This window comes from Stenella coeruleoalba, assembly GCF_951394435.1.
Source record: "Stenella coeruleoalba genome assembly, chromosome: 14".
NCBI lineage: Eukaryota > Metazoa > Chordata > Mammalia > Artiodactyla > Delphinidae > Stenella > Stenella coeruleoalba.
Genome location: NC_137160.1, coordinates 67429723 through 67442700, shown reverse-complemented (window position 1 = coordinate 67442700; position 12978 = coordinate 67429723). Strand labels below are relative to the sequence as shown.

The 12978-nt window shown below is 47.4% G+C and overlaps 1 protein-coding gene across 4 annotated transcripts in view; it reads left to right on the top strand.

Annotated features, from left to right (window-relative positions):
* Positions 1-9319: 9319 nt before the first annotated feature.
* NF2 (NF2, moesin-ezrin-radixin like (MERLIN) tumor suppressor) overlaps positions 9320-12978 on the top strand; it is a gene marked incomplete at its 3' end in the record, with an annotated part of 79347 nt that continues 75688 nt past the window's right edge. For all 4 annotated transcript variants that reach the window (XM_079942814.1, XM_079942811.1, XM_079942812.1 and 1 more), the window contains exon 1: positions 9320-9891. In XM_079942814.1, the coding sequence (XP_079798940.1) occupies positions 9778-9891 (114 nt within the window). In that variant the 5' untranslated portion in view covers positions 9320-9777. The remainder of the gene's footprint in view (positions 9892-12978) is intronic.

Genomic DNA, 12978 nt, shown 5'->3' with positions numbered 1-12978 from the left:
CAACAATCCCCCAGCCCTCTTGGAACTTAAGGCCTGGCCAGGGAGACAAAATCAAACTGGTACTAACCTCCTGGGCAGAGGCCTTAGGCCTACCCCTCCCCTCCCCTCTCCTGCCTGACATACTAAATATTTACTGAATAAGTGAAAAATATACACAAAAATATTTTTTGCCAACTGTGATAGAGGCTATGAAGAAGTATGTGAAGTTATGAGGACTTATAATGGGGAGCGGGAAAGAGAAAATTCGAGGTCCTATATAGACTTTGAGGGTCAATGATAACTTCTATAAGGAAGTGAGGCTTGAACTATGATTTTTTTTTCTTGTGTTTTCTAAAGTTGCTACAATGAACATGTATTCTTTGCATGATTTATTTTAAAAGGATACTGTATATCATCATGATAAATAAAAACCGAAATCAACTGTTATACACAGGCAGAACCATCAAAATAAATGCAAAAGTATTTGCAACAGATACTGCAACAGATAACAGTATCGCCGGTACCTTGTAGCTAAGGCAGAGGGCCATGAGCCTGGAGCCTGCTCTCTGTGTTAACAAAGAAGACACAGCTGGGCCCAGTTGCTCCTTGGGTTTATCAGAGGGACAAAAAGAGTGAGCTCCTCGTTCTGGAAGTCAGCATGATTGGAGGGTTCCCAGACACAGCCACTCAGGAAAAGCCCTGATGGGTAGATGGAGGTGTAGCAAGTAACGTGTCACTGGTGTCATGCTGTGGAGGAACCAGGTGTGGCAGGCGTGTAGAGGTGGGTGTGACCATCTTGATCGGGCCTCACAGGTGGCCTGATTTTAGACCTAAGCTTTAAAGGCTAAGCAGGGAGAGTCAGCCAGAAGGGAGCAGGGCAAGGAGAGCCTCAGGCAGAGGAGGCAATATGTGCACAGTACGCGAAAGGGCCCCCAGGAAGGAAGGGGTTTGGATTGTTCAGCACCATCGAATGTCATCAGAGGGTGGAGATGATGTGAAGGCATCTCTCTCAGTACAAGGAATACTTTCCTAACAATGGAGTGGGCAGCCTTGGTGACCTGTCACTGGATTGTGCCAACAGAGGCTGCACAGCAACTTATTGGCCATGTGGTGTAGGGCATTTGGCAATCGAGCCACAGGAAGCCAGGACCCCTGGCTTCCAAGCCAGGACAGGGAAGGGCTGGCCCTCCTGGTCTAGGGTGAGAGTCCTCACCAAATTCTTGGTGTTTCTGGCCACCTCTGCTGGAGAAAACAAGGGAGGGCTGACCTGCAGCCTCCTCACACTGGTCTAGGCATTTCTAAGATGGTCTTCCCATCTCCCCCTATTCGAGTGGGATAGGAGGCTCAAACTAGGTCCTCCGGGAGCATGGTCTCACCCCTGACCAGGAGAGATGGGAGATGAGTCTCCATACCCAGGCCATGTGAACCAGTGCGGCTGGCTCACTGGAAATTCAGCTTCGAGATCTCCACCCCCACCCCAGCTAGGGTGATCAGCTCATTCCAGTTTACCCCAGACTTTCCCAGTTTGGGCACTAGATGTCCCCTATCCCAGGAAACCCCTCTATCCTGGGCAAACTGGGATGTATGGTTATCCTAATTGTGGCCCTTTCCCTCTCCCCGGGACACACATCAACTCCACCCCAGAATCTTTTCCTTGCTTAACTAACCCCATTTACCCTGCTTGAAGTGGCAGGGCAGGGGGGCTGTCTTTATGGCACTCAGTGACATGCAATGCTCGTTAACTGAGCACCTGGTATGAATAGGTCCCTGCCCCATGGACCATGCATTCTGGGCAGTAACCAGATGGATGTTGGATGACAATTCTGCAAATAAGGAGTTATATAATTAGACCATTTCCAATTACTGCAGAATAAATTACCCCCAAATTTAGCAGCTTGAAACAATAAACATTTATGATCTCACACGGTTCCAAATGGGTCAGGAATTCAGGAATGAGTGATTAGCTGGGCTGTTTCTGGCTCAGGGTCTCCCACAATTTTGCAGTCAAGATATTGTCTTGGGCTGTGGTCATCTGAAGGCCTGACGGAGGCTGTGGGATCTGCTTCCAAGGTGGGCCACTCACACACCTGGCAAGTCAGTACTGGTTGTTGGCCAGGTGCCTCAGTTCCTTGCCACGTGTGCTTCTCCAGATGCTGCTTGGGTGTCTTCACCCCATGGCAGGTGGCTTCCCCGAGCGCGAGTGATCCAAGAGAGAGTAAGGTGGAAACTTCAAGGACTTTTTTTTTTTTTTTTTTAATTCGGCCAGGCCATGCAGCATGTGGGATCTTAGTTCCACCGAACAGGGATCAAACCTGTGCCCCCTGCAGTGGAAGCGTGGAGTCGTAACCACTGGACCGCCAGGGAAGTCCCCCAAGGACTTTTATGAATTGGCCTTGGAAATCACACTCTGTCATTTCTGAATATCCCATTGGTTACACCTGTCAGCCCTGCTCAGTGTGGGAGGGGACATTACAAGGGTGTGAATATCTACACGCAAGACTCCTGGAGGCTGGCTACCACAATTATGTTCTGCACTAGGCCCAACTTAATTATTGGGATTGGACTCAGCTCTTCAAGCCATCTTCTACGAGCAGGACTCCCCAGCATCATTGTCTTCTGTTCTAGGATCTCCCCTTCCCCTTCTTCTCTGAGGTCCCTTTCTGCTCACCACTGAGTCTGTGACATCTCTTTCTCCTGAACCTGTTCATCCTCCCCTCTCTGCAGGGAGCTGACCCATTTCTTCTTCTCCCTCCCTTGTTTCCCAAAGATGCCCTCATGGAATCTACCTTCATAACTCATTGCCAAGATCTACTGCCCAATCTGTGAAGTGAAATGAGAGGAGCAGGGACAAAGATAGATGGGCAGAGCCAGGCGAAGAGGAGCAGGCAGGTTCATAAGTGTAAAATATGGACAAACCTGCCATCATCTATTCCCTGGGACAAATAGATCATCACCAAATGGGCTGCAGAAGAGCAAAGAGACAAATTATCCAGCTGTGGCAGTGTCACCTGCTCCTTATTGATGGGCTCTTATGCTCGGGCCCAACTGCTCTCTGAGAATTGCATCCTCCAGTTCCTATGAGACCCCGAACAGGAGTGACAGGAAAGACAAGAAAGCTTTTATGTCTCGGCTGGGGCATGAGCCGCACTGCCAAGTTCCAGCTTTTCTGTAGTATGCATCATATACGTATATGAATTTTGTGACTTTGACACAGTGCCACATAAAAACATGATCAAAGTGCCACCCCATGTGTAAACTGGAAATCATACAAATGCCAGAGAAAGAGAACATTTTAACCGGTTAAATACTGAACGATTTCACAGCTGTTGGGTTGGAACAAATTATAAATTGTGTTTACGCTGATGCCACAAGGCGGCGCCACTACAGCCGGAAAACGACCACATTCTGTGTCACTATGGAGCAAATCACACAGTTGTTAGCATGCTTTGGACTCCAGCAACTGCCTCTTTGTGACTACTGAGCTGTTATTTTGCCACTCACTGTCATTATAAACAACTTTAAAAAGCTATAACAACGTCATTCAACAACATCGTTCACGAAGTAGAGAGGTCAATGCTGAAAACCACGCCCCCAAATCAGTACTTCGGAGCGGCTATTGGACGTGATAGAACACCGTGAATAAGATTGAACCACCTCCGTGACAGGCGGTGCAGAAAATTTGGGAGAGTGCCAGCGGATAGAGATAACGCAGCAAAGACACGAAGCAGCATCAAAAGCAAAGATATGGTAAGATGGTTATAGATTTACGAGCTGTGCGAGCGCGTTTCATCGCCTCCTTCACATTCATTCCTATGGGGAAACATGGGTCTTGGTATGCAACGTTTTGAATCCTGTGAAGTTTACAGAAGGCATCCTTCCTGAAAAAAATGGGACTTCCCTGGACCTACCCAGATATCCTGGTAGAAATATGGCTCCTGGAGCCCACTGCTCGAAGGGGAATGTTGTAGGTTGAATTGTGTCCTGTGAAATAATAGAAAATCTTTATGTGGTCTCTGACCCCAGTTCCTGGCACCTGAGCTCCTAAAACTCTTGTAATTTCCTAAGTGATAAAAGCACCAGAAGCCCTGTGTATTCAAATTATTTGGTCTTTGATCCTGGTTCCTAACACAGAGCTCCTAAATCCCTTGGAATTTCCGGGGTGATGGGAGCATCTTTTGCTCTAATGAGGCAATGTTTGATGGGCTCCTGGACCGGGGGCTGGTTACTAGAAAGATTAAACCATCATTAGAAGCCTGGAGCTTTTAGCACCAGCCCCCATCCTCCTGGAAGGGAAGAAAGGCTAGAGGTTGAGTTGATGATGGATCATGCCTACATGAGGAAGCTTCCATAAAAATCCCAAAAGTATGGGGTTCAGAGAGTTTCCAGGTTGGTGAACACATGCATGTGCTTGGAAGGTGGTGCACCCCAATTCCATGGGAACAGAAGTTCCTGCTCCCTGGACCACTGCAAACCTCATCCTACGTGTCTCTTCATCTGGCTGTTCATCTGTACCCTTTATTAAATAAAAAACCGGTTAACCTAAGTGTTTCCTTGAGTGCTACAAGCCATTCTAGCAAATTATCAAACCTAAGGAGGAGGTCACAGGATCCCTGATTTATAACCAGTCCTCCAGAAGTTTAGATTACAACCTGGAATTCTGATTGGCGTCTGAAGCCAGGGGCGAGGGTGGGGGGCAGTCTCGTGGGACTGAGCCCTTAACCTGTGGGGTCTGTACTAACTCTAGTTAGTGTCAGAATTGGATTAAATTATACGACATGCAGCTGGTGTCCCAGAGAATTGCTTAGTGTGGAAAACCCATGCATTTGGTGTCAGAAGTATTGTGGGTATGAAAGTAAAGGAGAAACACAGGAGTGTTTTTCTCATATATGTCCCCTAAAAATGATATTGAAGTCCTAAGCCCAGCACCTCAGAATGTGACATTATTTGGAAATAGGGTCTTTACAGAGGTCATCAAGTTATAATGAAGTCATTAGGGTGGGCTCTAGCCCAGCCTGACTGGTGTCCTTATAAAAAGGGGAAACAGACACATAGACAGCCATGCACAGAGGGAAGAGGATGTGAAGAGACACAGGGAGAACACCATGGGAAAACTGGAGCGATGCAGCCACAAGCCAGAGAACATCTGGAGATTCCAGAAGCTACAAGAGTCAAGGAAAAGATCCTCCCCTACAGGTTACAGAAGGAGCAGGGCCCTGCTGACACCTTGATCTCAGACTTCTAGCCTCCAGAGCTGTGAGACAATACATTTCTGTTGTTCTGGGCCACCCAGTTTGTGTGATTTTGCTACAGCAGCCTTGGAAACTAATACAGAATGTCAGCTTGAGACTCAAAATTATCTGCCACAGTAAGGAGCACAGAAATAGCAGAAAATTGGGCTTCCCTGGTGGTACAGTGGTTGAGAATCTGCCTGCTGATGCAGGGGACACGGGTTCGAGCCCTGGTCTGGGAGGATCCCACATGCCGCGGAGCAACTAGGCCCGTGAGCCACAACTACTGAGCCTGCGCGACTGGAGCCTGTGTTTCGCAACAAGAGAGGCCACGATAGTGAGAGGCCCGCACACCGCGATGAAGTGGGCCCCGCTTGCCACAACTAGAGAAAGCCCTTGTACAGAAATGAAGACCCAACACAGCCAAAATAAATAAATTAATTAATAAACTCCTACCCCCAACATCTTCAAAAAAAGAAAAGAAAGAAAAAGAAATAGCAGAAAATTTCGAATTAGGCATGAGCATGAATTTTAGGCCAGAAAACAGTCATTTTTCAGTGCCTGCTGTAGACAAGGCCCCCTGCAACCTGCAGCATGCTGTCCTTGGAAGGCCATGGGCCAGGGTTAGAGACCTGGGTTTGGGATCCAGGCTGTATCTCTATTAGGCTGTGTGGTCTTTGGCCAGTAACTTAGCTTTGGGTGTCTCTGTTTTCTTAACTGTCAAATGAGTATAATAATCTACTTAATCATGAGAATTAAATGCAAATGCATGCATATGAAAATGAGCACCAGTTAAAGTTCTATCTATATGTGCTCTTAGGCTTTGGTATTTGCAATCCCATTTCCTATTCTCCCCATTTTAAGTGATGATGAAACGGAGGTCCAGAAATGGTTTAAAAAAAAAAACTTTTTTAGGTTACACAGCACCTTAGAGTGCTCAATAAATATTAATTCCTATTTAAGAGTGACTCTTAAACATGTCATATCATGTATTATTATGCCCATTTTTACAGATGAGGTAACTGAGGCTCAGAGAAGCTAAGTTATGCCCAAGGTCACAGAAAAGTAGAAATTCCTACTCAGATCTGCCTGCTTCCAACACTGCAGGTGACAGTCTGGGCAAATTCAATAATCTTCAGTCCTGGGCCTGAAGGGAAGAGGGTGAGCACCAGTGATTTCCTAAGGCCTTGTAGGTTCTTTTTTTTAAAAAAAAAGTATTTATTTATTTATTTATGGCTGCGTCGAGTCTTAGTTGTGGCACGCGGGCTCCAGAGCTCATGGGCTCTCTAGTTGCAGCACCTGGGCTTAGTTGTTCTGTGGCATGTGGGATCTTAGTTCCCCGACCAGGGATTGAACCCATGTTCCCTGCTTCGGAAGGTGGATTCTTAACCACTGGACCACCAGGGAAGTCCCAGGCTATTCAGGTAGGAGCTGTTATCTGCAACTACTTTCATCCAGGCTCAGTGCTTCAGGATAGTGCCTTGGAGCATCCTAGCTATGGCCTCAGGGGAATTCCCTTGCAGTCCAGTGGTTAGGACTCCTTCACTGCCGAGGCCTGGGTTCAATCCCTGGTCGGGAACTAAGATCCAGCAAGCTGCTGGTGTGGCCTTAAAAAATAAATAAATAAATAAAAAAGGCTATGGCCTCAGAAGTCTTAGGTACCAGGTCACACATCCTCATCTTCCCATAGAGGGGAGAGGGGCACACCCTGGTTGTGACAACCAAAAAAAAAAAACAAAAAAAAACTCCAGACATTGCCAAATGCCCCCCTGGAGGGAAAGGATGTCACTTGGAGAAACTCTGATCTTCTGGAAGAATGAAGAAACAAAATATATCAGGTGAGATCTGGATTAAAACAGTCCTATATGCAAATTGCAACTCTACCAATTATGATTTTGGGTAAATTACTTCATTTCAGCCTTATCCAGTTTCCCCATGTATAAACAAGGAATATATACCTAGCAAATAGGGTTTTGATAAAGATCAGAAGAAGCATGCCAGGCACTTTGCAGAGTATATGGTAAGCACTTAATATATGGCACCTATTAACATTGTTCCCATAGTTGAGACTGTAAGTATTTCCTCATGTCCTTCACTTATTCATGTAACAAATATTCAGTAACTGGTGTCTGTGTGCCAGGTCTTTCTTAGTAAGCCCTATCTGAATTTTTCTTTCTCAAAACCTTATCTGGTATGTACTATTACCATTTCTATTTATTCTGTGTGAACAGCATTTTTAATGCCAGCATAATATTCCATCATGTCTATTTTGATTCTTGGCCCTGGCCTCCTTTCTGAGGTCCAGACCCATACATCTACCTGGATGTCCCCCAGGAATGTTAACAGCATGTTTGGCCAATTAGCCCAGTGCCTAGCACCTAGCAAGCCCTCCATAAAAATGAGCTATTACTGGCCATCAGTGTCATTTTTAGCCCCTGCTGATCCACCTCCTCTTGCTACTCCTCAGTGGGTTCTCAGAGTCACTTATTTTCTGTCAGCAGTCTTGGCCCTGGGTTAAAGCCCTGATTTGTTGTCCCTGTGGGGAGCCCATAGGAGAATCCAGCCTGGTTTTCCCACCTGCAGGGAAGAACTGAAGCAATGAAAATAGACACTCCCACGCTAATCAGACTGCCCTAAACAACCAGTTTGGTGGGGAGAATTTGCTAGCAGTAGGCAAGACATAAAGTTCCCCCACAGCAGCCTGGCAGCCTTGCTGAGTGTGCCAGCAAATGATTCCTGGGGCCTGGCTGGTGCTTTGCGGGCACCGCCGGGGCCCACGGAGAAGAGCTAATTTATGCTATTAGTATAGTTACATCAACAGTGTCTGCTGAGTGTTCCAAAACTGTATTTCATGGTCTTGGGGCCAGAACAGGGAGGAGCAATTTAGAAGCCACCACCAGGGAAGCAGAGCAGAGTAGAGGTAATACCAACAGCCTCTGGGTGAGATAGGCCTGGGTTTGAGTTCCAGCTTTGCCCCTCACTAGTTGGGTGATAGCCAGCTCTGTCATGCTGAGCTTCTATTTCTTCACCTGTAGGGTTGGGGTGATGCTAATGATAGTTATTCGTGGAATGCTTCTTGATCAACCATTCAGGTATTCAACCATTAAGAGTTATTCAAAAATAGGATTTTTTTTTAATACACAAAGTTATACTTCCCCACCTCTCACACACACACACACACATCCATATAACCCTTGATGACATTAAAAAAATAAACAGTACACGTATATGATCCGAAATAAATTGGAAATCACACAGTATAAAATGAAAAATGCTTTTTTTTTGGTCCGGGCAGTGGCTTGCGGGATCTTAATTCCCCGACCAGGTATTGAACCCGGGCCCTCCGCTGTAAAAGTGCGGAGTCCTAACCACTGGACCGCCAGGGAATTCCCCCAAAATACTTTCATTTTAAAAAAAAATCTACAAAAAGAGCAATTTCATAGGATTCAACCTAATATGACCAGCCACCGTTCTAAAGCTTTATAGTCCTCAACAAGCCCATGACGTAGGAACAATTATTACCCTCTCCCTCGGTAATAATAAGAATTTCTTCTAAAGAGAAGAAGGACTTGGGGGGAAAGTGCCGGCTACCTAAACGGCCTCCACAAGTGATTTGAAAGTTTGAGAAACAGAGGTCAGCACATGTAATTAATTAAGCGCTAAACAGGACTATCCGCCTGGTGTCCGAAACACGATCCCCTGGGGGTCCACACGCGGCGCAGACTTGGTCCGAAGGGCAATCCCTCGCGGTACCAGGGGTGACCCGTCTCTCTCGCCCCGGCACGACCCTCTACGTGTTTTCCCGGGAAAGGCGAGCCGGGCTCCGCCACCTCAACCAGTCTTGCTAGAGTAGGCTTATCCCTGCGAACAAAAGCATTCGGAGAGACTGCCGCCTCAGCCACTCAACGCCGAGCCCCGGCCGGCGCCTCCAATTAGATCCGAACTTCCAATTGGTGAAGTGTTGTTGAAGAAGGTGGGACAGAGCGGGAAAGTTCCTCCTCCCTCGGGGTTCTCAGCCAACCTCGGCGTCGGGGCGGCAGCCGCCGAGTTAGGTTGCACCGCGTGTAGTGATCTAGGGGGCCCGAGGGCGGGGCGGGGAGCAGGCCGGGGGCTGCGGGGAGGGGACGCTTCCCGCGGGCACGCGGAGTGAAGACGGTGACAGCCACGCGCGCACGTGCGTGCCCGGCTGCAGCGCGGCCCCGACACCTCCCTCGGCGGCTGAGAAGCGCGCGGGGTCTGGGCCTCCGGCGTCTAGGGGCCCCGTCCCCGGGCGTCACCAGCGTCCCCGGCCCGAGTCCCGGAGAGCCGGGCCGTGCCCGCCCCGTCGGTCCCCGATCGCGATCCCTTCCCGTGGCCGTCAGGGTTCGCCCCCCAACTCCCATTTCGGTTCCCGGGGCAGGGTCCTCGCGGTCCATGCTGGCCGCTGGGGGCCCGCGCCGCTCAGCCAGCTCCCGGGCCGGCCGGCCGGCCACCATGGTGGCCCTGAGGCCTGTGAGGCTCCTCCAGGGAGGCTAAAAGGTCCAGAGCGCAGGCCTCGGGGCGCGAGGGTCCCGAACCTGAGCCCCGCGCCATGGCCGGGGCCATCGCTTCCCGAATGAGCTTCAGCTCGCTCAAGAGGAAGCAGCCCAAGACGTTCACAGTGCGGATCGTCACCATGGACGCGGAGATGGAGTTCAATTGCGAGGTAACTGGCTGCAACGGGCTGCGGCGAAGGGGAGCGCGGCGGGATCCGGCCGGGTGCTGGTCCGACACCGACGCGGACGCCCTTGCCGCGGTGACAGTGGAAGTGGAAGCTTCAGGATTCTGTTTATATCAGCTCTGGGCAGAGATAGAGTCAACCAGAACTGGAAGGGGCCATCTAGGCCCAAATCCTCATGTTAAAGATAATCGTTGCTTTTTTTCAATGGGGCTTTCGGGTTTGGAAGCACTTCCTGAAGGTTTTCATTCATTGTTACTGCAAGAGTCTGAAAGCATTCGTGGTAGCGAATTCTAGTTTTCAGTGTCACGCTTAAGCTCCAGCTCTATAGAGTTTAAACTTTATTAGATGATATTATGTACCCCAGATATTATAAGTTGCATCTCGTTTTATTGGAAAGTCTATAGTACTTGTTTCCCTTTTTCACAGCTTAAATTTTCTGGGAAAAAACAAAACAAAACTTTGAGGAAAGAGACGGTGTCTTAAACTTTCCATACAGTTTCTATCATGATGGTAACAGTTATCATTTATTGAATACTTCCTAAATGCCAGATATTCATACACTTAATTCTCAAAACAACTCAATGAGGTAGGTACCCCAAACCATATATCTAGTAAATGGCGAAGGGGGGGTTTTGATTCAAGATCTTAGCCAATACAGTACTGCCTCTCAAGTAGTTTAAGTCCTTGCTACTCAAAGTGTGGCCTGTGGACCAGCAGCATTGGCAGCAGTAACCTAAGTCAGGGGTTGGCAAACTTTTTCTGTAAAGGCCCACATAGTAAATATTTTCAGCTTTGCCGGCTTTAGGGTCTCAGTTGCAACTACTCAACTGAGCTCTACCATGGTAGCACAAAAGCAGCCTTAGACAGGATCAACTTCCAGCATGACAGGGTGAGGAACTCCACTGACCTGGTTCCCTGTAAACTGGTAAAACATTAAAAAAAAAAAATTTTAAACCCTCTGGAAATTGTCCTAAGGGCAAACATCAAGTGAAGAAACAGCTACTCAAGAAAATCTATGATAATTCGGTAAGAAAGGCAAGAGTTTGTGGTATTTGTTTTTGTTTTGGCCGAGAGGCATAAGGGATCTTAGTTCCCTGACCGGGGATCAAACCCATGGCCCCCTACAGTGGAAGCATGGAGTCTTAACCACTGGACTGCCAGGGAAGTCCCAAGAGTTTGTGGTATTTGAAGCAAGACCACTACTACCGTCCCTGCTCCCAGCTCTCAACAACGGCTGCAACCCAGTACACTGGGCTCCCTCTTCCCCTAGCTCCCAGTCAGACAGCTTTCTTCCCAGGAGGAGCATGACTTTAGGGCTTCTCCTGCCCAAGGCTACTTGCTGCTGAGGCTAAATCCTGGTTGAGTGAAGCTGAAAGATGGGGCTTCCTTCCTTCACCCAGCTCCTACTTATGGAATGGAAGCTGTACTCTGGGCATGGCCCACCGAGAGTACTGGGGTCCCATTTGCTCTATCCCCACCCTCAGTTTGTGAGATGGTGGTACCAGCCAGGAGAGGCAAACTGAGAAGACCTCAGGCTAGTGTGTCTCCCCCTCCCCACTTCTATCAAGAGCTCAGAGATTTTGCCTGGAGGGAGAAGCAGGCTCCTAATCTCTTCCCAGAAAGTAGTGACTTCATTTGCAGTAGAGTGTGGAGAAATTTATGCCTAAGGGTGCTTTCAATAACTGTGGAGGTTTTAGTGAAAGGCAATTGGGAGGAGATTTGTGGATTTAATAAAGATACAGCCTAGACTTGTAAGCCAGCTAGTTTGCTGGAGAGAATAAGACAGCTGGGAAGAGCCCTCCTGGGGTCAGGACAAATATCAAACACTAATCTCAAAAGAGCCACCTTTTGATTGGATTACTTTATAGAACAAGTTATGCCCCAGAGCATTGTTGAAAATAATAGAATAATATACCACAATTAGTGGAGTTTAACAGTTGGGTGTGACCAGGGAAAGAGAGGAAGAGTCCTACTAAGACCACTGTCATCTTGGGTGACTTTGGGCAAATCCAAAGATATGTCTTCCTGAGGAGCAACATCATAGACCTCAACACTGTGACAGGGGAAATAGATTTCAGTAAAATAGTCCAGCCAGTCACTAAACAAATAAACAAGCAAATAGCAGTAACCAGCCCAGTTGGGTGGGGGGGACCACTCCCTAGAGTTGCTGTAAGTATGTTCACAGAACTAAAAGAAAGCATGATTAAGAAGGAAGGTATAATGACATTTTTGCATCAACTAGATAGTATCAGTAAAGCAATATGAATTATAAAAAGAACCAAATTAAAATCCTGGAATTGGGGCTTCCCGGGTGGCACAGTGGTTAAGAATCCGCCTGCCAATGCAGGGGACATGGGTTCAAGCCCTGGTCTGGGAAGATCCCACATGCCGTGGAGCAACTAAGCCCGTGTGCCACAACTCCTGAAGCCCGGGTGCTTAGAGCCCATGCTCTGCAACAAGAGGAGCCACTGCAATGAGAAGCCTGCACACCACAACAAAGAGTAGCCCCCGCTCACCACAACTAGAGAAAGCCCGTGCACAGCAACAAAGACCCAATGCAGCCAAAATAATAAAATAAATTAAATAAATTAATTTAAAAAATTCTGGAATTAGAAAATACAATGACTGAAATAAAAAATTCACTAGAGGGGCTCAAGGTAGATTCCAACAGGCAGAAGAAATAATTAGTATACTTGATGATAGATTGATAGAGATTATGTAAGGTGAAGAGTAGAGAGAAAAAGAATGAAGAAAAATGTACAGAACCTCAGAGAAATGTGAGGATCATTCAGTGCACCAACATGTGTAATGGGACTACCAGAGGAGAGGAGAGAGAAAAAATATTCCAAAAAAATTGGCTGAAACTTCCTAAATTAATTGAAAAACAATAACCTGTATATTCAGGAAGCTCAATGAACTCCAGGGAGGATAAACACAAAGAGGTTCACAGACACATCATAGTAAAAATGCTGAAAGTCGGACAGGGAGAAAATCTGGAAAGCAACAAGAGAAAAATGACTTGACACTTATAAGGGAACCCCAATAAGATTAACAGCTAAGTTCTCAGCAGAA